General features: G+C 42.3%; 1 protein-coding gene across 4 annotated transcripts in view; it reads left to right on the top strand.

The window, feature by feature from the left end:
* Window positions 1–26,867, top strand: part of LOC134969209 (NACHT, LRR and PYD domains-containing protein 3-like) — a 115,863-nt gene that overhangs the window by 35,265 nt on the left and 53,731 nt on the right. For all 4 annotated transcript variants that reach the window (XM_063944998.1, XM_063944999.1, XM_063944997.1 and 1 more), the window contains 2 exons: window positions 11,858–12,028; window positions 18,636–18,806. In XM_063944998.1, the coding sequence (XP_063801068.1) occupies window positions 11,858–12,028; window positions 18,636–18,806 (342 nt within the window). The remainder of the gene's footprint in view (window positions 1–11,857; window positions 12,029–18,635; window positions 18,807–26,867) is intronic.

Raw genomic sequence — 26,867 nt, 5'->3', positions numbered from 1 at the left:
CCCCGTCGCTGAAGTACAAAAGCATCGCACAACGGCGATGCTTCTGTACTTCAAGAGTAGCTCCCAGCCGGCGCAGCTTTTGCGTGCTGGGTGGGAGCTACTCGTCGCTGCCTGGCTCGCAGCGGCTGCATGTGACATCACGGAGCCGCTGGGGTCTGCCCCCCCGCCGGACCATGCCTACAAAACGGCAGCCGTCAATCAGGCAGAGGCCATCGCTAGGCAACGCCAGCCATCGGCTGTCAGCCATGCGCCAGCGCACTGCAGCGCCTGCGCATGCACAGTTCTGATCTGATCGCTGCGCTGCAAAGAACTGCAGCGAGCGATCAGGTCAGAATGACCCCCAATGTTTCCTTTACATGCGATGCTGGCTTATAACTTCTTATATTTCAGAAATTCATTACTCAGGTTCATTGTTTGTTACAATAAATGATTATGATATAAGTCACAACTGCATCAAACATTTAACATTTTCATTTCGTTTATGGGGGGTCATTCCGAGTTGTTCACTTGTTGCCGATTTTCGCAACGGAGCGATTAAGGCCAAAATGCGCATGCGCATGGTACGCAGTGCGCATGCGGTAAGTATTTTATCACAAAACTTAGTAGATTTACTCACGTCCGAACGAAGAATTTCCATCGTTGAAGTGATCGGAGTGTGATTGACAGGAAGTGGGTGTTTCTGGGCGGAAACCGACCGTTTTCAGGGAGTGTGTGGAAAAACGCAGGCGTGCCAGGATAAAACGCGGGAGTGTCTGGAGAAACGGGGGAGTGGCTGGCCGGGCGTGTTTGTGACGTCAAACCAGGAACGAAACGGACCGAGGTGATCGCAGTGTAGGAGTAAGTCTCGAGCTACTCAGAAACTGCTAAGAAATATTTATTCGCAATTCTGCTAATCTTTCGTTCGCACTTCTGCTAAGCTAAGATACACTCCCAGAGGGCGGCGGCCTAGCGTGTGCAATGCTGCTAAAAGCAGCTAGCGAGCGAACAACTCGGAATGAGGGCCATGGTTCACACATATGACAAATCTTTTACTACATGCCGATATTAAAGAAAAAACAAAAGCTCATAAGAAGCCTGGCATTTCTACTCCAGTGGGAGTTTTCACAGTGGAGTACGGACTGAAACAGCTGAAGTATAGTAAAGGGTGAAACGTGGTGAGGACGAAAGTTACATAAAAACGTATGGCCAAATGTAATGACACCTAAGTTCAGCGGCCATGTGGGATGACGGATGAACGCAGATGTTTTTTTAAAGGGTCAATCAATTACAAGGCAAAACCATGCCTTGTTAGTGATTGCCCCTTTAAAAAAAATGTCCGAGTTCATCCGGTACCCCGCAAGGCCGCCGAACTTTGGTGTCATTACATTCGGCCAATAGATTTTGACGGCAGATAAGAACCACTTGGCCCATCTAGTTTGCCCCTTTTTTAACCATATTTTTACCTAAAACTCTATTTGATCCTTGGGGGAATGTTGATTTATGGAATCTTATATAACATATATTTATTATATCATATATTGATATAATGGTTTATGTATTTTATATCTGCAAATATATTATAATAGGCTTACAAATAGGTGGGCTCATAACAAAAGGGGTGATGTTTAGTACTGGTCCAATCACACAATATGTAATGCGTGGACGTTCCTATTTTCATACCTGTGATTGGCTCAGATTAAAGGAGCTATATCTCTACTGTCCAGGAAATATTTCCAGGCAAAGCCTAAATATACTTTACAGAGATATATAATCCTGGCTCATTGAACATATAAGTACTATACTTTGACTACAAGTCAGTTGTCCCAACTTGCAGAGCCTTATATAATATATGCAGATTTCATGTATAACTTTAGTGATTCCGAAAATGAGTTCAAGACTTGGAATACCAGCTCTATTTTGTCTAGTACATTTATTATAGGTGATACAAATTACAAGATAAGATAACACAATGATAATAAATCTTATAATTTATCTAAACTTCCTTAACCATGGTACATACATAAAACACAAACAGTTTTACAAACTTAAACAATTAATACACATACTATACACTTGCAAGAATATGTGAGGGCATAATTCATAGCTACCGTCTTAGGATCCTGACTCCCTCTGGACTTTGTTCCTTCCTCCTCTCCTTCTTCTTCTCCCTCTCCCTCTTCCTTCTAACTCCTAACTACAAGTCTGGTCCTTTTATCTCATATTTTACCAATTCAAACTATCATATTCTCATAGTTTCCAATGGAATAGGTAATTATAGGTTTGTCAGATTCCAAGGTGTAATAAAACAAACATTGAACTGGGCTGTCGTGTCCTGTTCACGGAGGCATGGTGTCATAAAAGTGTGGTGTCCACACTGCCTTAAGCAAGTATAGTATTGTAAAATCTGGAATGTCTTTTCATCCAAAGTTCTGTTGTATTGACAAGTTTTCCTGGGGTCGGTTACACAATGTTTTATCAATGGATGTGATCTCTTTTCATAGTAGTTAATTTATACTCCCTAGCTTTTAACCTTCACTGGACAATAGACAAACCAGTAGATTCTGATCTACTGTAAGCACACCTGTGAATTCCAATGACCAACAGAGCTCTGTCACATACCTATTATCATTTATGGCCTAATACCTTTTCTCTACAATGACTCTTGATCTTACTGTAACCTCTCTGGCCTTATTTATGACTAGAGCAGAATAAACCTGTTCCCTACACTATTTTTTACCATCTTGCTGTAAGACACAAATATACAGTATATCTATATAAACACATACACAAACCTAATCTCTTAAATCAGCTAAACATTACCTCATACATTCAAACTTATTTCATATCTATTCCTTACTATATATATCCAGTATACTGTCCACTATGGTAACATCGCCTATTTATAATGAATTATATTTTGATTCAGACAATATCCATTGCCCTAATATTATACTAAGTGCAGACAATTACCTATAAGGCAACAGTCGCCCCCTTGTGGCCATGAGAAATTCTTTTGATTGGCCACACATTAAACTAGCGTAATTGCTTCCAAATACATTTCAAAATATTCCTTCAAACATAACTTTCGTTGTAACCATAATATATACCATAAGTGTAATAATAATAACCATTATGATTTTAAAAATCTCTAAAAATTCTTAGCTTACCTAACCTTATTCTACTTTTTAACTAAAGCAGACAAAACTGAGGTTTTTATTCAGTATTCATGAGGAAAACTAATTTCTACAGACATTTGGAATACAATAGCCCAATTGTAGACCTTTTTTCTGTATCTGGATCAGTACGTTTGGACATTTTTGCTGTTCTTGTATGTAGCAATTTACTGGGATAAGACTGTCATCTGCGTGGTTTGCTTGCAATTGGAGATGCCTTGCGTTTGCATTATGGCCTTGCGTTTGCAACATTTGCACCATTACTAGAAGTAGAATTCTTCGTAGCAGCTGCTCCTTTGCTTGCCATTTCGCTGTTTGAGGCAGAGGGCTGTGTACGTCGAGTGCTGTGTCTTGAACATTCAGTACTTGTGACGACCCTCAGTAATAGTAATAGTCTTTATACAGTCTTTAGCAGTTCTGTTTCCTTTGCGTTTATCCAATGCCGCAGTTGTGACCAGTGTCCATATTGCTTTTGCACAAACAGGTTGTGATTTTGAATAGAACAGGCATATATGAAACAGTCTTTTTTTTTTTTTTTTTTTTTTTTTCTTTCCTTGCTTGTTAATAGTAGGTCTTAATTGTCTTCGGGCAATAGTACCACAAATGGCTGTGAGTAGTACACCTACTCTGTTCTGTATTTCCTCACTGAATAAATTACCATGCAGTCTTAAATCTCCTTATTCTACCTTGTACCTATTTATACATCTCAATCTTACATAAACTTATACCAGTTTAACCCATATAAAGGCGTTTTCTATCCTACCTATATTTTGACTAATAATTATTTAAAATGCTTTTGATGTGTATATAGTAACATCCTATCAATACAATAAATGAATATAATTTTGCTTCAAACAGATATTAAATATCATTTAGGAATGGCTTTAAATATATCTAATTCCATCCAATATTATTTTATATGCAGCCATGTGCATATACAGTGACCCTGTTATGCTACAAATAATTATCTTAGACTTGTGACAGTCTTTATTAAGAGAATTATTCATCCCACTTAATAATCTCGGCCCAATTTGTTATAACGTGGTATACCATCCTGTATTAGATATTTAATTACTTTTGAAGCTTTTACGAAGGAAGCATAGGTAGTATCTATTGTGTAATATATAAAAAAAACATAAAATATTTACAAGGTATATATGCAATGATATAAAATATATCTCAGACAAATGTTTACATATATGTGATTAAGGTATATGAAGGGATGAGACAGTTCTGTATAATCACAGTGATGAGATGTGCTGTACACTGTTGTGGGAGTGTACATGTAGTTTGAAAGACAAGTAATGATTACTTGTGATGAAAGGGTTAATGAAAACCTTCCCCTTTCTTGTGAAACTGGAAAACTCCTTGAGGATTTGTCCATATATCAGTCTTTAGGGATGCTATGTAGATTTTGCTGGATAGCAGCGATGAAAGGGTTAATGAAGACCTTTTCCCTTGTAAATTGGAGTCTTTTTGGAGTCTTGCACCATTCTGTATACAGGTTGCCAGGATTACTATGAATCAAACAAAAATACATACAATGACTATCACAGATATTTATACAGTGATTTAACATAGCTTGCTATGCATTCTGTCCTATCTGCTGCATGTTATCAGGTACAGAATTTACAAATGTGTCTTTTAACGATTGAATAACAAACAAACAATTGTTTCTGGCCTGTGCCAATCTTTCCTGTCACATTGTGTGTCAATGACAGCACAATTGTCGCTGCAGATATGATGCAGGTTTAATTTGGAAACTGTGGCTGTTTGAACATCAAAGCAAACAATGGCTTCATTGGATCTAACAAGTAAAGGAATGATACTACCGTATTCACTTGTGACCATACTCCCTTGTGATGCAGCCTGGTCCCAGACTGTCTTTAACCATAGCGTTTGCTGCTTGGTGTGGCTCCTTAGTTTGGAAGAATCTTGGAGCTTCTGAAAAAACCTACTTTTGTGGGGAGAGAAACTTGTTAAACTTTGCCAAATATGTATTGCAGGTCCCAGGGCTTTCTGTCTTTCCACACCTGTAATAAAATGGTTATGGCACCAGGGCATAAAAACATTTTCATCCTGGTGATCCTTTTTGTCATTGTTAATTGGTGTGTGGTTTGCAGAATGACACTCTGCATGTGGTCTCTCTGAGAGCATGCAAACATTTGCACCATCACTAGAAGTCTCTGAGTGCTCTGTGGGGGTTACATAAGTTTGGGAACTTTGTTTGTAAACATGCATTCCTGAATTAATTTCATGGATTTTCCCTTTAAACATGTTTCCAGGTGAATACATTTCAAGGTTTGCAACTCTGGTTGCCATGGGAGTTTTCACCATGGGGAACTTCCCCACCCCTGTGTGCACTGTACTGCTGCTATCAGTGTTTAAATCTGCTGACAATTCACCTTTGCCTAAGGGCATAACAAATTCTTCATTTACATTGGGAACTCTGAGAGTGTATTCAGCAGAATACTCATAATCTGAGTTACAATGATCTTCCCCCTTACTAGACACAGTATAGGGGACATCTCCTATTGCTGCTACCTCCTTTACATTAATGTGCTGTCTGATGATAGACACATCCGGCACATTGCTACTTTCTTCCTTTACCACAGAGGCTGTTCTGCTGGTGGTCTGTGTGACCATAGCAGACTCCATGCGCTGCACATTGATGCAGTCCTGCAACATGTAACTTTCCTTAATTTTAGGATCTTGACTGATTAAGTCATTTCTGACTCCTGTAGACTCTGTGTACAGAGTTTCACATACCTCAACACTATTCCTGTTTGGTGTTTCTATCTCAGCTTGCTTGCTGGATGTTATCTCTTCATCAGAGATCTTGACAATTTGATTACAAACTGTCAGGCTTTTCGCTTCTGCCCCAAACTTTTTCTGTTTATTTTTCTGTTTAAGGGACTTAAATAACGAATGCATTTTTGCATTAATGGTCAGGCACGCCTTACGAAGACGTGAACCTGATTCTTCTTTACATTTCTGTTTGGCTTCTAGAGCCGCAGTTCTGCGCATTTTTCTAAATGCTACAGAAAACTTTTGCATTTTTAACATTTCAATGCTAAATTTATATATTCTTTGTTTTTAGTACTGAAGGTATCCTCTCCTTAAGATTGACCGGTGTCTTAAGGTTAAACTCTAATACCTGGTACATTTATACATTTATTTGGAAATACTCTTTTCCACTGTGCACATTTTCTATTCTAGGCCTTTAAATTCTTTATTCTCATTTGTAACCTATTCCACTGTGATCTTGTATTTTGCCAGCAGGCTTATAGCCTTTGGTGCTGCTTCCTAATAGATATTATGTTAGTTAAAATAACGTATATTGCACTAACACATTTATCCTAGGTTATACAGAATACAAAATTGACATTACACAATGGTAATAAATTTTCATAGATACATCCCCACCGTGATTCTGCAGATTTGGTAGCCAGCTTATAGCATTTGCTACTCCTCATAAATATTATAAATCAGATAATCAGATTCAGTAATAACAAGTCCAATTCGTGGTCGCCAATATTGATTTATGGAATCTTATATAACATATATTTATTATATCATATATTGATATAATGGTTTATGTATTTTATATCTGCAAATATATTATAATAGGCTTACAAATAGGTGGGCTCATAACAAAAGGGGTGATGTTTAGTACTGGTCCAATCACACAATATGTAATGCGTGGACGTTCCTATTTTCATACCTGTGATTGGCTCAGATTAAAGGAGCTATATCTCTACTGTCCAGGAAATATTTCCAGGCAAAGCCTAAATATACTTTACAGAGATATATAATCCTGGCTCATTGAACATATAAGTACTATACTTTGACTACAAGTCAGTTGTCCCAACTTGCAGAGCCTTATATAATATATGCAGATTTCATGTATAACTTTAGTGATTCCGAAAATGAGTTCAAGACTTGGAATACCAGCTCTATTTTGTCTAGTACATTTATTATAGGTGATACAAATTACAAGATAAGATAACACAATGATAATAAATCTTATAATTTATCTAAACTTCCTTAACCATGGTACATACATAAAACACAAACAGTTTTACAAACTTAAACAATTAATACACATACTATACACTTGCAAGAATATGTGAGGGCATAATTCATAGCTACCGTCTTAGGATCCTGACTCCCTCTGGACTTTGTTCCTTCCTCCTCTCCTTCTTCTTCTCCCTCTCCCTCTTCCTTCTAACTCCTAACTACAAGTCTGGTCCTTTTATCTCATATTTTACCAATTCAAACTATCATATTCTCATAGTTTCCAATGGAATAGGTAATTATAGGTTTGTCAGATTCCAAGGTGTAATAAAACAAACATTGAACTGGGCTGTCGTGTCCTGTTCACGGAGGCATGGTGTCATAAAAGTGTGGTGTCCACACTGCCTTAAGCAAGTATAGTATTGTAAAATCTGGAATGTCTTTTCATCCAAAGTTCTGTTGTATTGACAAGTTTTCCTGGGGTCGGTTACACAATGTTTTATCAATGGATGTGATCTCTTTTCATAGTAGTTAATTTATACTCCCTAGCTTTTAACCTTCACTGGACAATAGACAAACCAGTAGATTCTGATCTACTGTAAGCACACCTGTGAATTCCAATGACCAACAGAGCTCTGTCACATACCTATTATCATTTATGGCCTAATACCTTTTCTCTACAATGACTCTTGATCTTACTGTAACCTCTCTGGCCTTATTTATGACTAGAGCAGAATAAACCTGTTCCCTACACTATTTTTTACCATCTTGCTGTAAGACACAAATATACAGTATATCTATATAAACACATACACAAACCTAATCTCTTAAATCAGCTAAACATTACCTCATACATTCAAACTTATTTCATATCTATTCCTTACTATATATATCCAGTATACTGTCCACTATGGTAACATCGCCTATTTATAATGAATTATATTTTGATTCAGACAATATCCATTGCCCTAATATTATACTAAGTGCAGACAATTACCTATAAGGCAACAGGGGTCATTCCGAGTTGATCGCTCGCTCCGGATTTTCGCAGTGCAGCGATTATGGCAGAACGGGGCTAATCTGCGCATGCGTATGCATCACAATGCGCACGCGCGTCGTACAAGTACAAAGAGCATTATGGCTTTGCAGAAGATCTAGCGACACTTCCATTCGCACAGCCGAACGCAAGGAGATTGACAGGAAGTGGGAGTTTCTGGGTGTCAACTGACCGTTTTCTGGGAGTGTTTGGAAAAACGCAGGAGTGGCCGGGCGTTTGCAGGGCCGGTATCTGACGTTAATTCCGGGACCTTCGTCGCAGTGATGATCGCATAGAATAAGTAACTACAGGGCTGGTCTTGTTTTGCACAAAATGTGTTTGCTGCCGCGCGGCTGCACAGGCGTTCGCACTCCTGCAAAGCGAAAATACACTCCCCCTTGGGCGGTGACTATACGTTTGCACGGCTGCTAAAAGTAGCTAGCGAGCGATCAACTCAGAATAAGGGCACTTATTTATTTGTTAGGATATCCTTATGTCTATTCCATGCATGTCTACCCTGTTGCATACCTTTTTGTCATCTTCAAAAAGGCATAGTTTCCCTTCAATACCATTTGCAATGTCACCAAAAAAGATATTAAAAATCTCTGGTTTAAGTACAGATCCCTGGGGTACTCCACTGGTAACATTTCCCTCCTGTGAATGCACTCCATTTACTACAACTCTCTGTTTTCTATCCTGTAACCAAGATCTTATTCATTCAACCATCTTCGTATCCAATTCCATGCTTTCAAGTTCATTTATCAGTCTGCGATGTGGGACAGTGTCAAAAGCCTTACTAAAGTCTAGACAAGATATATCTATGGCTCCACCTTTATCCATCACTTTAGTCACACAGTTAAAAAAAAGTCAATAAGGTTTGTTTGACATGATCTACCCCCAGTAAATCCTTGCTGTTTGGGATCCAGTAAATTGCTGGATTTGAGATAAACTCTTTCTTATAAGAGTGTTTCCATAAATTTCCCAACTACTGATGTCAGACTCAGACTCACTGGTCTGTAGTTGTTTGCCTCTTCCTTGCTTCCACTTTTGTGCAGTGGGACTATGGGAGTAATTCCAAGTTGATCGCAGCAGGATTTTTGATAGCAATTGGGCAAAACCATGTGCACTGCAGGGGAGACAGATATAACATGTGCAGAAAGAGTTAGGTTTGGGAGGGTTATTTTATTTCTGTGCAGGGTAGATACTGGCTGCTTTATTTTTACACTGCAAATTAGATTGCAGATTGAACACACCACACCCAAATCTAACTCTCTCTGCACATGTTAAATCTGCCTCCCCTGTAGTGCACATGGTTTTGCCCAATTGCTATCAAAAATCCTGCTGCGATCAACTTGGAATTACCCCCAATGTTCGCTCTTTTCCAGTCCTGTGCAATTACTCCTGTAGCTAGTAACTGGTTGAATGAATCTGTTAATGGTACCAGGACCCCTTTAAGTTCTTTTAGTATCCTTGGATGTATCCCATCTGGCTCCATTGATTTATCCACTTTCAGCTTTGAGAGTTCTGTTAGGACCTTCTCCTCTGTAAATATACTTGTTTCATTTTTCTGAATATCCTTGCAACTTAACTGTGGACCTTCCCCTTTCTTTCAGTACTGAATACTGAGCCAATATAATTATTAAGATGATCTGTTACTACATTGTCTAAGTGTACGGGAGGGGAAGGATCTATCTATCAGGGGCATTTTAAGAGAGGAGGAGACCTGTGTGCAGCCTCCTCCATCCAGATCCCCTCTTCTCTGGTATCCGGATGATAGATAGACAGTGTCTAGTTAGACAGTCAATAGACAGACACCATATGTTAGACATTAGGTCGACAGGGTCAAAAGGTTGACATGGAAAAAAAGGTAGACAGTACGAAAGGTCGGCAGGGTCAAAGGTAGACAGGGTCAAAAGGTCGAAATGAAAATGGTTGACATAAAAATGGTAGACCGGTTTTGAAACTTTTTTTTTTACATGTTTTTGAAGTTTTTCATACCTTCTCTAGCCATGTCGGGATAGAGCCTTGTGGCGAGCCACTGAGCCCGAAGCGTGGCGAACGGATGCCTTTCTATAATTGGGGGTCCCAGATGACAGAACTATCCACACAAACCCAAAAAATGCAAAAAAAGAAAAAAAAAAAGGTATCTACCTTTTTTTATGTCGACCATTTTCATGTCGACTTTTTAACCCTGTCTACTGTACTGTATACTTTTTCATGTCGACCTTTTGACTATCTAACATGTGGTGTCTATCTATTGACTGTCTAACTAGACACTATTATACCACAGCCCTCTTCTCTAGCTGGCAGTGCTATAGAGCCTCAGACTCTAATACGCATGTGCAGATCTACAGAAAAAATAGTGCGGCAGACATTTTCCTGGTGATTTCTCTACTGCACATGTGCAAAACGTTGGGAAAATTTCCGCCACCCGATTTTCCTTGTAATATTCTGTGCTCTTGCTGCTGCCGATAGGGAACTCTGGAGAGGTGAGTATTAAAGAAATGGGTGCAGTGTTGGCCCCCCTGGAGAGGGTCCCATATGCACCAGACACACTGCACCCTTTATAAATACGCCAGTGCTATCATGCCTTGACTGACATGTCTAGGCATAGTGGTTTATACATTACCTAGGACAGGCCTGGCCAAACTGTGGCTCTCCAGATGTTGTGAAACTACATATCCTAACATGCCCTGTCACAGTTATAGCATTCCCTAATAGCAAAACTGTGGCAAAGCATGATGGGACTTGTAGTTTTACAACAGCTGGAGAGCCACAGGTTGGCCAGGCCTGACCTAGGACATCATTTTTTTCATTATTTGACAGGACAGTTCCGCTTTTCGTGCACTGTTCCGCTGTCGCACCCGCGGGCCGCAGAGTCCCAGGGTATGGGTGGAGGTTGGAAGGCCCCTGTCACCTGCTGCTCAGTGAACAGATGGTGTGCGCATGTGTGTGGAATCTATTCAGAGGAGAGAGGGATCGGCGGCATACCCAGCAGCTTCTGCAGCCCTGGGCATGCCCCCAGTGTGATAAAAACCAAAGTCGTAGATTTCGGGTACAGCATTTCCCATTATGTTACGCCCTCTTTTCGGACGCGCACAAAAGTCCCAAGTCCACTGTTATAAAAGTTGGGAGTTGTGTCTTTATACAGTATGAAAAAGGATCATGAAGATCTAAAACAGCTTATTGTTCAAATAAACGTCAGTTTATGCAATACATTTCTTTTTGGAGTGCCGTTCATCTTTGCTTTATTCATTAGTTGTTCTGGCACACAACTTGAAGTTTCTATATTTTCTTGGAAGTGACTGCTTCTATAAGCCTCTGTCTCTCTCTGTTTCTCACCTTCTCTCACTTCCCTTATGGAAATTATGGGGGGGGGGATCTTTTCAGTGGATCGAAGCGCTGCTTACGCAGATTTGAAGGGCACTGTCGTGTCCCTCAGCCAGGGGCAAATGCCAAGCAGGATGCTATCACTGCGATGGCTTCACCTCCTACGCCCCGCACAGGTAGAAGAGACTGCTGCTACAGCAGTGTGTGCTGGCTGGAGATCAAAGCTGCTGCCCCCCGGGGTACACCATCAGGAAATTAGTACCCCTCTCGGCAGCAGTGAATATACCCAATATTGTCTTATCTTGCTCTTTCTCTTCTGCAGAATGTCTGGTAATGGTCTGACGGAGAGTGTGTGTTCCCTGCTGGCATCTGCAATACCTAGGAACCTGTCACTGAGGGAACTTACATTGTCGGGTAACAAGATAGCTGGTCCTCCCTTCCATGACGTGATAACAGCTCTATCCAGTCCAACATGCAAAATGGAGAAACTAGAGTAAGTATAACACATAAGGCTTTTTTTTTTTTGTTTTTTTAAATCTACAAAATAAATTTGCCCAATGAATAACATCTGAGGGCACACACACAGTATTATGCTGTATATACAGCTATAATTCATAGCTATTGTCACAGCTTATACTGGATATGAACCTTGGGAAGCTTAAGAGAAGAGGGGTCCCCTGTGCAGACTCCTCTCTGTGGGTCCCTGTGCATGCGAAGGTCTCCGGAAACATGGAGCCTGATGTGTTCCTGGAGACAGATCTTTACTGTGCATGCGCATGTCTCCGAGAAAATGGCCAACAAACCATTTTCCAAGTGATTTATACAGCATCAGCAGCTCCAGCGTTGGACTCTGGAGGGGTAACTAATTAAATATGGGTGTGCGGTGTGAACCCAGGGGCCCGTGTGTACTCTGTGCATATGCGACAATCTGCATCCATCTCGTGTATAACTTAAGCAGCACTGATACTGTAGGCATTATTATGTGTACAAGAGACACTGATACTGTAGGCATTATTATGTGTATAAGCAGCACTGATACTGTAGGCATTATTATGTGTATAAGCAGCACTGATACTGTAGGCATTATTATGTGTATAAGCAGCACTGATACTGTAGGCATTATTATGTGTATAAGCAGCACTGATACTGTAGGCATTATTATGTGTATAAGCAGCACTGATACTGTAGGCATTATTATGTGTATAAGCAGCACTGATACTGTAGGCATTATTATGTGTATAAGAGACACTGATACTGTAGGCATTATTATGTGTATAAGCAGCACTGATACTGTAGGCATTGTTATGTGTATAAGAGGCACTGATACTGTAGGCATTATTATGTGTATAAGCAGCACTGATACTGTAGGCATTATTATGTGTATAAGCAGCACTGATACTGTAGGCATTATTATGTGTATAAGCAGCACTGATACTGTAGGCATTATTATGTGTATAAGCAGCACTGATACCATGGCCATTATTATGTGTATAAGAGGCACTGCTATTATGGGCATTATTATGTGTATAAGAGGCACTGATACTTTAGGCATTATTATGTGTATAAGCAGCACTGATACTGTAGGCATTATTATGTGTATAAGCAGCACTGATACTGTAGGCATTATGTGTATAAGCAGCACTGATACTGTAGGCATTATTATGTGTATAAGCAGCACTGATACCATGGCCATTATTATGTGTATAAGAGGCACTGATACTGTAGGCATTATGTGTATAAGCAGCACTGATACTGTAGGCATTATTATGTGCATAAGCAGCACTGATACCATGGCCATTATTATGTGTATAAGAGGCACTGCTATTATGGGCATTATTATGTGTATAAGCAGCACTGATACTGTAGGCATTATTATGTGTATAAGCAGCACTGATACTGTAGGCATTATTATGTGTATAAGCAGCACTGATACTGTAGGCATTATTATGTGTAGAAGCAGCACTGATACCATGGCCATTATTATGTGTATAAGAGGCACTGCTAGTATGGGCATTATTATGTGTATAAGCAGCACTGATACTGTAGGCATTATTATGTGTATAAGCAGCACTGATACTGTAGGCATTATTATGTGTATAAGCAGCACTGATACTGTAGGCATTATTATGTGTATAAGCAGCACTGATACCATGGCCATTATTATGTGTATAAGAGGCACTGCTATTATGGGCATTATTATGTGTATAAGAGGCAATGATACTGTAGGCATTGTTATGTGTATAAGAGACACTGATACTGTAGGCATTATTATGTGTATAAGCAGCACTGATACTGTAGGCATTATGTGTATAAGCAGCACTGATACTGTAGGCATTATTATGTGTATAAGCAGCACTGATACTGTAGGCATTATTATGTGTATAAGCGGCACTGATACTGTAGGCATTATTATGTGTATAAGCAGCACTGATACTGTAGGCATTATTATGTGTATAAGCAGCACTGATACCATGGCCATTATTATGTGTATAAGAGGCACTGCTATTATGGGCATTATTATGTGTATAAGAGGCACTGATACTGTAGGCATTATTATGTGTATAAGCAGCACTGATACTGTAGGCATTATTATGTGTATAAGAGGCACTGCTATTATGGGCATTATTATGTGTATAAGAGGCACTGATACTGTAGGCATTATTATGTGTATAAGAGACACTGATACTGTAGGCATTATTATGTGTATAAGCAGCACTGATACTGTAGGCATTATTATGTGTATAAGCAGCACTGATACTGTAGGCATTATTATGTGTATAAGCAGCACTGATACCATGGCCATTATTATGTGTATAAGAGGCACTGCTATTATGGGCATTATTATGTGTATAAGCAGCACTGATACTGTAGGCATTATTATGTGTATAAGCAGCACTGATACCATGGCCATTATTATATGTATAAGAGGCAGTGCTATTATGGGCATTATTATGTGTATAAGAGGCACTGATACTGTAGGCATTATTATGTGTATAAGAGACACTGATACTGTAGGCATTATTATGTGTATAAGCAGCACTGATACTGTAGGCATTATTATGTGTATAAGCAGCACTGATACTGTAGGCATTATTATGTGTATAAGCAGCACTGATACTGTAGGCATTATGTGTATAAGCAGCACTGATACCATGGCCATTATTATGTGTATAAGAGGCACTGCTATTATGGGCATTATTATGTGTATAAGAGGCACTGATACTGTAGGCATTATTATGTGTATAAGAGGTATTGCTATTATGGGCATTGTCATGTGTATAAGAGGCACTGATACTGTAGGCATTATTATGTGTATAAGCAGGCACTTATACTGTAGGCATTATTATGTGTATAAGCAGCACTGATACTGTAGGCATTATTATATGTATAAGCAGCACTGATACTGTAGGCATTATTATGTGTATAAGCAGCACTGATACTGTAGGCATTATTATGTGTATAAGCAGCACTGATACCATGGCCATTATTATGTGTATAAGAGGCACTGCTATTATGGGCATTATTATGTGTATAAGCAGCACTGATACTGTAGGCATTATTATGTGTATAAGCAGCACTGATACCATGGCCATTATTATATGTATAAGAGGCAGTGCTATTATGGGCATTATTATGTGTATAAGAGGCACTGATACTGTAGGCATTATTATGTGTATAAGAGACACTGATACTGTAGGCATTATTATGTGTATAAGCAGCACTGATACTGTAGGCATTATTACGTGTATAAGCAGCACTGATACTGTAGGCATTATTATGTGTATAAGCAGCACTGATACTGTAGGCATTATTATGTGTATAAGCAGCACTGATACCATGGCCATTATTATGTGTATAAGAGGCACTGCTATTATGGGCATTATTATGTGTATAAGAGGCACTGATACTGTAGGCATTATTATGTGTATAAGAGGCATTGCTATTATGGGCATTGTTATGTGTATAAGAGGCACTGATACTGTAGGCATTATTATGTGTATAAGCAGCACTTATACTGTAGGCATTATTATGTGTATAAGCAGCACTGATACTGTAGGCATTATTATATGTATAAGCAGCACTGATACTGTAGGCATTATTATGTGTATAAGCAGCACTGATACTGTAGGCATTATTATGTGTATAAGCAGCACTGATACTGTAGGCATTATGTGTATAAGCAGCACTGATACTGTAAGCATTATTATGTGTATGAGCAGCACTGATACCGTAGGCATTATTATGTGTATAAGCAGCAGTGATACTGTGGGCATTATTATGTGTATAAGCAGCACTGATAATGTAGGCATTATTATGTGTATAAGCAGCACTGATACTGTAGGCATTATTATGTGTATAAGCAGCACTAATACTGTAGGCATTATTATGTGTATAAGCAGCACTGATACTGTAGGCATTATTATGTGTATAAGCAGCACTGATACTGTAGGCATTATTATGTGTATAAGCAGCACTGATACTGTAGGCATTATTATGTGTATAAGCAGCACTGATACCGTAGGCATTATTATGTGTATAAGCAGCACTGATACTGTGGGCATTATTATGTGTATAAGAGACACTGATACTGTAGGCATTATTATGTGTATAAGCAGCACTGATACTGTAGGCATTATTATGTGTATAAGCAGCACTGATACTGTAGGCATTATTATGTGTATAAGCAGCACTGATACTGTAGGCATTATTATGTGTATAAGCAGCACTGATACTGTAGGCATTATTATATGTATAAGCAGCACTGATATCGTAGGCATTATTATGTGTATAAGCAGCACTGATACTGTGGGCATTATTATGTGTATAAGAGACACTGATACTGTGGGCATTATTATGTGTATAAGCTGCACTGATACTGTAGGCATTATTATGTGTATAAGCAGCACTGATACTGTAGGCATTATTGTGTGTATAAGCAGCACTGATACTGTAGGCATTATTATGTGTATAAGCAGCACTGATACTGTAGGCATTATTATATGTATAAGCAGCACTGATACTGTAGGCATTATTATGTGTATAAGCAGCACTGATACTGTAGGCATTATTATGTGTATAAGCAGCACTGATACTGTAGGCATTATTATGTATATAAGCAGCACTGATACTGTAGGCATTATTATGTGTATAAGCAGCACTGATACCATGGGCATTATTATGTGTATAAGCAGCACTGATACTGTAGGCATTATTATGTGTATAAGCAGCACTGATACCATGGGCATTATTATGTGTATAAGCAGCACTGATACTGTAGGCATTATTATGTGTATAAGCAGCACTGATACCATGGGCATTATTATATGTATAAAAGGCACTGCTATTATGGGCACTATTGTGTGTATAAGAGGCACTGATCCTGTGGGCATTATTACTCACTCTCCCCCTATTCTCTCTCTCTTTGGGGATCATTCCGACCTGATCGCATGCTGCCGTTTTTTGCTGCGCAGCGATCAGGTCACTACTGCGCATGCGTATGCACCGCAATGCACAGGAGCGTCGTACAGGTACAAATCGGATCATTGCTGAGCGATGGATTTAACGAAGAATCCATTCGCACAGCCGATCACAAGGAGATTGACAGAAAGAAGGCGTTTGTGGGGGTCAACTGACGGTTTTCTCTGAGTGTTTGCAAAAACGCAGGCATATCCAAGCGTTTGCAGGGAGGGTTTCTGACGTCAATTCCGGCCCCGGACAGGCTGAAGTGATCACAGCGGCTGAGTAAGTTCTGGGCTACTCAGAAACTACACAAAATGTTTTTGTACCGCTCGGCTGCACATGCGATCGCACACTTGCAAAGCAAAAATACACTCCCCTATGGGCGGCGACTATCTGATCGCAGCGCTGCAGAAAAATAGCTAGGTTGGAATGACCCCCTTTATCCCTTACTCACTCTCCCCCTATTCTATCTCTATCTATCCCCCTTATTCATTTTCTTCCTTCCTTTTAGTCTTGCGCTCGCTCTCTCTTTAACATTCTCTCTCTGTGGGGCCTATTTATTAAATAATATTTACAGCATATCCCCTGACAACACCCATTTTTGGGAGGTTCCAGCAAATGTTAAACATAGAGGGACTGCAGCAGACACCTGATACCTGGCATGCTCCCGCCATTTCCATCAGCCAGGGGCGGATCCAGAAGAAAATGATAGGGGGGGCACGGTCCCGAGTGCCCCCCCTGGATCCGCCATTTCCATCAGCAGTAGCAGCTGCACAGAACTCTAGAAGGGCCGCTAGGCTGTCAGATTTACCAAGCTCTGGAATGCGAAGCCTGGTATACGCACTGGTGATCACTTCACCTCTAACACAGCGCAGGGACGGGCTTCTTTCTGAGTCTCTGTCCCTGCGTTGTGTTTTTTTTAGTACATTTTGGGGAAATCTAATTTCTTATTGCCACGAAGAGCGGCGACAAGAAAATATAACTATTGGGTCTAAAACACAATAATGAATAATTCTGCCCCTATGTCTCTCTTTACACAGACTGTTTTACCCCTGTGGGAATGCATCAGTGCTGAATACGGTATCCGTTCATTAGGTAGACATCGCTTAGGTCGACTATTATTGGTCGACACGGCAAATGTTGACATGAGGTTTAAAAAAAAATAATCCCATTTTTGTAACTTTTTCATACTTTACGATCCACGCGGACTGCGATTGGGAATCATAACCTTGCCCGAATCATCGAGAGCCATGCGAGGGGGGACACGGTGCACTAATTGGGGTTCCCGGTCACTTTATGAAGAAAACAACACCCAAAAATATCCAAAACCTCATGTCGACCTTTTCATTGACTACCTCATGCCCATGTCGACCCATTTCCGGAGTCGACCCAGTCAGGGTTGACCCATATGGTCGACCTAATGACTGTTGTCCTAGTTAGTGTCGACCCAACGATCCACACCCGCTGAATATAGTGTGTGTTTAGAGCAAGCGTATTTACTGCACGTACATTCAGGTGTAACGATTTGCACATAAACTGCCGACATTAAACAGCGGTATCAGATAATTAAGCGGCATTTATTGGAATAAGGATTTTCTTTATTTTGTTGTGAGACTTTTGTTGTCATTTTTCTCCTTCAGATTGAGTAATACCGGCCTGACAGACGACTTCTCACCCCGGCTGGCATTTCTTATCAGTAACAATCATTTCCTGAAGGAGATTGGCCTGTCCGATAACGCACTGAAGGGGCCGCACTTCGGTGAGTTGATGAGGACACTGGCAAGCCCAGAGTGCAGGCTAGAACATATGAGGTAAGTGACTGCTCTGCATCATCGCTATCACACGGTCATCTCCACCCTCAGAAGATTACCCTGCAATTCATTAATTACTGTCTACTTTTACCAGTCTGACTGAGGTTTAGAACTATAGAGTTTCTTTTAGATGTGAACACAACTCGGCGGCAGTAGTATACACAAAAAATATTACCTTAACGTTGTCATACCCTGTACATGTGCATTTTTAGTGCCGTGTAACGAAACCTTCATCTGAATTAAGATACCAAAGTATTTGTACAACAAAGACTATCTGGCAACTATCAAGGCCCAACTAAAACTATCATTTAGAGATGCGGCCGGTATTCAGCTACTTTATAGTGCCTCGTATCTCTGTATGTTATTTTAAAAAATTTGCACTAACACCTGCATTATTCACTCTTGTATATTTGACACTTCATGACAGTGTATTCTTGTATACAGCTTATGTAATGCGATTTATGAATTTCTAGCTAAACACCCTCACTATTACAAGGTTCATGACAATCTAGAGATGTTTTTGTTTTATTTTCCCGTTTTGGCAAAACCACCCTCAAGTGTTTTGTTTTTGGATCTGGATTTTTTTTTTTTTTATTGCTAAAAACAGCTAAAATCATACAATGGGGGCCAGTATTATTAACCTCAATATCCATCATTTCCAGTCAATTTTGACCACCTCACAATATTGTTCACTACTATCTGCCAAAGGCTGGCTAAACTAAGCAACAGAGCAGCTGCACAAACACTCGGCAGTTTAAAAGAATATAGCACATTTATGAAATATTGTGGCAGACAGTATGGCAGCTTAATAAACTATACTGTACAACCCCATAGAAAGAATGTTTTCATTAATTAAGAAGAGGCCCCATGGCAGTACAGTGAAATGGAGGTGGAGTGTGTAGTGGAAGGCAGGTAAATCATTGATTGATTGATTGATTGATTGACTGACTGATTTAGAAAATGACATTACAGAGAGTCAGAAGACTCTGTTTTGCATCAACTGAGAAGGGAAAAGGCCATAAAAGAATACAATGCTAATAGCCAAGAATTCCTGACAATGGTTAAAAGAGAAGCCAAGAAAAATAAGATTTTACTCACCGGTAAATCTATTTCTCGTAGTCCGTAGTGGATGCTGGGAACTCCGAAAGGACCATGGGGAATAGCGGCTCCGCAGGAGTCTGGGCACAACTAAAAGAAAACTTTTAGACTACCTGGTGTGCACTGGCTCCTCCCACTATGACCCTCCTCCAAGCCTCAGTTAGGATACTGTGCCCGGAAGAGCTGACACAATAAGGAAGGATTTTGAATCCCGGGTAAGACTCATACCAGCCACACCAATCACACCGTACAACACGTGATACCATATCCAGTTAACAGTATGAAACAAAACTGAGCCTCTCAACAGATGGCTCATAACAATAACCCGTTATTAAACAATAACTATGTGCAATTATTGCAGACAATCCGCACTAGGGACGGGCGCCCAGCATCCACTACGGACTACGAGAAATAGATTTACCGGTGAGTAAAATCTTATTTTCTCTAACGTCCTAGTGGATGCTGGGAACTCCGAAAGGACCATGGGGATTATACCAAAGCTCCCAAACGGGCGGGAGAGTGCGGATGACTCTGCAGCACCGAATGAGAGAACTCAAGGTCCTCCTCAGCCAGGGTATCAAATTTGTAGAATTTTGCAAACGTGTTTGCCCCTGACCAAGTAGCAGCTCGGCAAAGTTGTAAAGCCGAGACCCCTCGGGCAGCCGCCCAAGATGAGCCCACCTTCCTTGTAGAATGGGCTTTAACTGATTTAGGACGCGGCAGTCCAACCGCAGAATGCGCCAGCTGAATTGTGCTACAAATCCAGCGAGCAATAGTCTGCTTAGAAGCAGGAGCACCCAGTTTGTTGGATGCATACAGGATAAATAGCGAGTCAGTTTTCCTGACTCCAGCCGTCCTGGAAACATAAATTTTCAAGGCCCTGACTACGTCCAGCAACTTGGAATCCTCCACGTTACTAGTAGCCGCAGGCACTACAATAGGTTGGTTCAAGTGAAAAGCTGATACCACCTTAGGGAGAAACTGGGGACGAGTCCTCAATTCTGCCCTATCCATATGGAAAATCAGATAAGGGCTTTTGCATGACAAAGCCGCCATTTCTGAAACACGCCTGGCCGAAGCCAAGGCCAATAACATGACCACTTTCCACGTGAGATATTTAAGATCCACGGTCTTCAGTGGTTCAAACCAATGTGATTTTAGGAAATTCAACACCACGTTGAGATCCCAGGGTGCCACTGGAGGGACAAAAGGGGGCTGAATATGCAGCACTCCTTTTACAAATGTCTGAACTTCAGGTAGTGAAGCTAGTTCTTTTTGGAAGAAAATCGACAGAGCCGATATCTGCACCTTAATGGAGCCTAATTTTAGGCCCATAGACACTCCTGTCTGTAGGAAGTGCAGAAATTGACCCAGCTGAAATTCCTCTGTTGGGGCCTTATTGGCCTCACACCAAGCAACATATTTCCGCCATATGCGGTGATAATGTTTTACAGTTACATCTTTCCTGGCTTTAATCAGCGTAGGAATGACATCCTCCGGAATGCCTTTCTCCTTTAGGATCCGGTGTTCAACCGCCATGCCGTCAAACGCAGCCGCGGTAAGTCTTGGAACAGACAGGGCCCCTGCTGCAGCAGGTCCTGTCTGAGCGGCAGAGGCCATGGGTCCTCTGAGATCATCTCTTGAAGTTCCGGGTACCACGCTCTTCTTGGCCAATCCGGAACCACGAGAATTGTCCTTACTCCTCGTTTTCTTATTATTCTCAGTACCTTTGGTATAAGAGGCAGAGGAGGGAACACATAAACCGACTGGTACACCCACGGTGTCACTAGAGCGTCCACCGCTATCGCCTGAGGGTCCCTTGACCTGGCGCAATATCTCTCTAGTTTTTTGTTTAGGCGGGACGCCATCATGTCCACCTGTGGCCGTTCCCAACGAATTACAATCAGTGTGAAGACTTCTGGATGAAGTCCCCACTCTCCCGGGTGGAGATCGTGTCTGCTGAGGAAGTCTGCTTCCCAGTTGTCCACTCCCGGAATGAACACTGCTGACAGTGCTAACACGTGATTTTCCGCCCATCGGAGAATCCTTGTGGCTTCTGCCATCGCCGTCCTGCTTCTTGTGCCGCCCTGTCGGTTTACATGGGCGACTGCCGTGATGTTGTCTGATTGGATCAGTACCGGCTGGTTTTGAAGCAGGGATTTTGCCTGACTTAGGGCATTGTAAATGGCCCTCAGTTCTAGAATATTTATGTGTAGGGAAGTCTCCTGACTCGACCATAGTCCTTGGAAGTTTCTTCCCTGTGTGACTGCCCCCCAGCCTCGAAGGCTGGCATCCGTGGTCACCAGGACCCAGTCCTGTATGCCGAATCTGCGGCCCTCTAGAAGATGAGCACTCTGCAGCCACCACAGTAGAGACACCCTGGTTCTTGGAGACAGGGTTATTAGCCGATGCATCTGAAGATGCGATCCGGACCATTGGTCCAACAGGTCCCACTGAAAGATTCTGGCATGGAACCTGCCGAAAGGAATTGCTTCGTAAGAAGCCACCATTTTTCCCAGGACTCGCGTGCAGTGATGCACCGACACCTGTTTTGGTTTCAGGAGGTTTCTGACTAGAGACGACAGCTCTATGGCTTTTTCCTCTGGGAGAAACACTTTTTTCTGGACTGTGTCCAGAATCATTCCCAGGAACAGTAGACGTGTCGTCGGAACCAGCTGTGACTTTGGAATATTTAGAATCCAACCGTGCTGGTGTAGCACCTCCTGAGATAGTGCTACTCCTACCAACAACTGCTCCTTGGATCTCTCCTTTATTAGGAGATCGTCCAAGTATGGGATAATTAAAACTCCCTTTTTTCGAAGGAGTATCATCATTTCCGCCATTACCTTGGTAAACACCCTCGGTGCCGTGGACAGACCAAACGGCAGCGTCTGGAATTGGTAATGGCAATTCTGTACCGCAAATCTGAGGTACTCCTGGTGAGGATGGTAAATGGGGACATGCAGGTAAGCATCCTTGATGTCCAGGGATACCATGTAATCCCCCTCGTCTAGACTTGCAATAACCGCCCTGAGCGATTCCATCTTGAACTTGAATTTTTTTATGTATGTGTTCAAGGATTCAAATTTAAAATGGGTCTCACCGAACCGTCCGGTTTCGGTACCACAAACAGTGTGGAATAGTAACCCCGTCCTTGTTGAAGTAGGGGCACCTTGGCTATCACGCGCTGGGAATACAGCTTGTGAATTGCCTCTAGCACAGCCTCCCTGTCCGAGGGAGTTGCTGGCAAGGCTGATTTGAGGAAACGGCGGGGGGGAGACGCCTCGAATTCCAGGTTGTACCCCTGAGATACTACTTGAAAGATCCAGGGATCCACCTGTGAGCGTGCCCACTGATCGATGAAATTTTTGAGGCGGCCCCCCACCGTACCTGGCTCCGCCTGTGGAGCCCCACCGTCATGCGGCGGACTTGGAAGAAGCGGGGGAGGACTTTTGCTCCTGGGAACTAGCTGTTTGTTGCAGCCTTTCCCCCTACCTCTGCCTCTGGATAGAAAAGACCTGCCTTTTCCTCGCCTGTTTTTCTGGGTCCGAAAGGACTGTACCTGATAAAACGGCGCTTTTTTAGGCTGTGAGGGAACATGGGGTAAAAATGCTGACTTCCCAGCTGTCGCTGTGGAAACGAGGTCCGAGAGACCATCCCCGAATAACTCCTCACCCTTATAAGGCAAAACTTCCATGTTCCTTTTGGAATCTGCATCCCCTGTCCACTGCCGGGTCCATAAGCCTCTCCTAGCAGAAATGGACAATGCACTTATTTTAGATGCCAGCCGGAAGATCTCCCTCTGTGCATCTCTCATGTATAAGACTGAGTCTTTTATATGCTCTATGGTTAGCAGAATAGTGTCCCTGTCTAGGGTGTCAATATTTTATGACAGGGAATCTGACCACGCAGCGGCAGCACTGCACATCCATGCTGACGCAATAGCTGGTCTAAGTATAATGCCTGTGTGTGTATATATAGACTTCAGGATTGCCTCCTGTTTTCTATCCGCAGGCTCCTTCAGGGCGGCCGTATCCGGAGACGGAAGTGCCACCTTTTTAGACAAACGTGTGAGCGCTTTATCCACCCTAGGAGGTGTTTCCCAACGTGCCCTATCCTCTGGCGGGAAAGGGAACGCCATTAGTAATTTTTTGGAGATTATCAATCTTTTATCAGGGAAAGCCCACGCTTCTTCACACACTTCATTTAATTCTTCAGATGGGGGAAAAACTACGGGTAGTTTTTTCTCCCCAAACATAATACCCTTTTTTGTGGTACCTGGGTTTAAATCTGAAATGTGTAACACCTCTTTCATTGCCTCAATCATGCAGCGAATGGCCTTAGTGGACATTAGATTAGACTCATCGTCGTCGACACTGGTATCAGTATCCGTGTCGACATCTGGGTCTGCCATCTGAGGTAGCGGGCGTTTTAGAGCCCCTGATGGCCTTTGAGACACCTGGGCAGGCACAAGCTGAGAAGCCGGCTGTCCCGCATTTGGCATGTCGTCAAATTTTTTTGTGTGTAAGGAGTCGACACTTGCACGTAATTCCTTCCATAAAACCATCCACTCAGGTGTCTGCCCCGCAGGGGGTGACATCACTTCTACAGGCATCTGCTCCGCCTCCACATAATTTTCCTCCTCAAAAATGTCGACACAGCCGTACCGACACACCGCACACACACCGGGAATGCTCTAAACAGAGGACAGGACCCCACAGAAGCCCTTTGGGGAGACAGAGAGAGAGTATGCCAGCACACACCAGAGCGCTATATACTGCAGGGACTAACTGAATTATGTCCCCTATAGCTGCTATAATATTTACTGCGCCTAAATTTAGTGCCCCCCCTCTCTTTTTTACCCTTTTTCTGTAGTGTAGACTGCAGGGGAGAGCCAGGGAGCTTCCCTCCAGCGGAACTGTGAGGGAAAAATGGCGCCAGTGTGCTGAGGGGGATAGCTCCGCCCCTTTTTCGCTGACTATTCTCCCGCTTTTTTAAGGATTCTGGCAGGGGTAATTATCACATATATAGCCTCTGGGGCTATATTTTGTGATTGTTTTGCCAGCCAAGGTGTTTTTATTGCTGCTCAGGGCGCCCCCCCCCCCCCCCCCCCCAGCGCCCTGCACCCTCAGTGACCGGAGTGTGAAGTGTGTATGAGAAGCAATGGCGCACAGCTGCAGTGCTGTGCGCTACCTTGGAGAAGACAGAAGTCTTCATGCCGCCGATTTTCCGGACTTCTTCTTGCTTCTGGCTCTGTAAGGGGGACGGCGGCGCGGCTCCGGGACCGAACACCAAGGCCAGTTCCATGCGGTCGGTCCCTCTGGAGCTAATGGTGTCCAGTAGCCTAAGAAGCCCAAGCTAGCTGCAAGCAGGTAGGTTCGCTTCTTCTCCCCTTAGTCCCTCGTTGCAGTGAGCCTGTTGCCAGCAGGTCTCACTGTAAAATAAAAAACCTAAAATATACTTTCTTCTAAGAGCTCAGGAGAGCCCCTAGTGTGCATCCAGCTCGGCCAGGCACAAAAATCTAACTGAGGCTTGGAGGAGGGTCATAGTGGGAGGAGCCAGTGCACACCAGGTAGTCTAAAAGTTTTCTTTTAGTTGTGCCCAGACTCCTGCGGAGCCGCTATTCCCCATGGTCCTTTCAGAGTTCCCAGCATCCACTAGGACATTAGAGAAATTAATAGTTACACTGCAGAGCAGCAATCTTCAAACCAACTTATCTTATACTAACAAATATTAGGAGGTAGACCTGCAAGCGATACTACCCCTCCTCCTCCCCCTTCCTAATTGGGTAACATATCCCCATTTATGAGGTGCATCAGCGTTTGTTTTGCAGTTATTTCCTGGCAGCACTAAATACTCTTTCTGAGTACAGACTGGAGGATGGGCAGCTTAAGTAAAGCAACGCTAGTTTGTACAAGGGGCTCTAAATTGCATTTTATTCCTCCCAGTACTTAAAGGGACTTTCTGACATGCTAATTTGTACACTGACATCAAAATAATCCTCCACCATTTTATGATTACTGTATCAGATTGAGCCATGGTAGAGATGTCAATAATTTTGGCAATTATTTTAGTTTTGACCATTTGTCATAATGTTTCACTCTGGTGCACTCAGTTGACTCATCCTCATTACCAATGGGTCTCCTGGAAAAGGTCAGTTTTTTTCCTGGCAGCAGCCACAGCACTAGCACTGAGATGCTGCTCCTGCTCTTCTATCGACTGATCTATGTGTTATGAGCCACAGCGGCTCATATTCCCTGCAAGTCCCGGTCATTGCTAATCGACTGGGACGTTGGTGTACTTCTGCACAGCTGCTTTCCTTTGGTCGCTAGGCAACCAAGACGCCGTACGGCCGCTGGGTATCCAAAGCTGTCAAGAGGCTGTTTGGAGACATGCATCTCTTCAGCTGCACAGCATTAATTACTGAAGGGGGCATGGCCGGTGCTGCTCCCTTTATCCTGCAGGCAGCCCAGCCATGCCCCGTCGGTTATAGTTCTTGCCTGCAGCATGAGCCCCTGGTCCTTTGTTCCTGGTTCCAAAAGTCTGGTTACTATTGTACCTTTGTTGGTTCCTGAGAATGCTCTGAATTCCTGACCTGTTCAACACCTGTCAGTATCTTGTTCGACTGGAGCCATTACTACCCAGCTGAATCCTGTATTTCTGGCCTGCTCAACACCTGCCAGTGTCCTGTTTGGCTGGAGCTGTTACTACCCAGCTGAATCCTGAATTCCGAACCTGCTCAACACCTGTCAGTGTCCTGTTAAGTTGGAGCCATCACTATCTAGCCAAATCCTGTCTTCCTGGCATACTCAACACCTGCCAGTGTCCTGTACGCCTGGAGCCTATCTACCCAGCTGAATATTGAATTCCTGACATGCTCAACACTTACCAGTGTCCTGTATAGCTGGAGCTGTCACTACCTAGCCAAATCCTGTATTCCTGGCCTACTCAACACCTGCCAGT

This window comes from Pseudophryne corroboree, chromosome 11 (genome assembly GCF_028390025.1).
Source record: "Pseudophryne corroboree isolate aPseCor3 chromosome 11, aPseCor3.hap2, whole genome shotgun sequence".
NCBI classification, from domain to species: Eukaryota; Metazoa; Chordata; class Amphibia; order Anura; family Myobatrachidae; genus Pseudophryne; species Pseudophryne corroboree.
The sequence above is the reverse complement of the archived record's forward strand: the minus strand, read 5'-3'. Positions and strand labels throughout refer to the sequence as shown.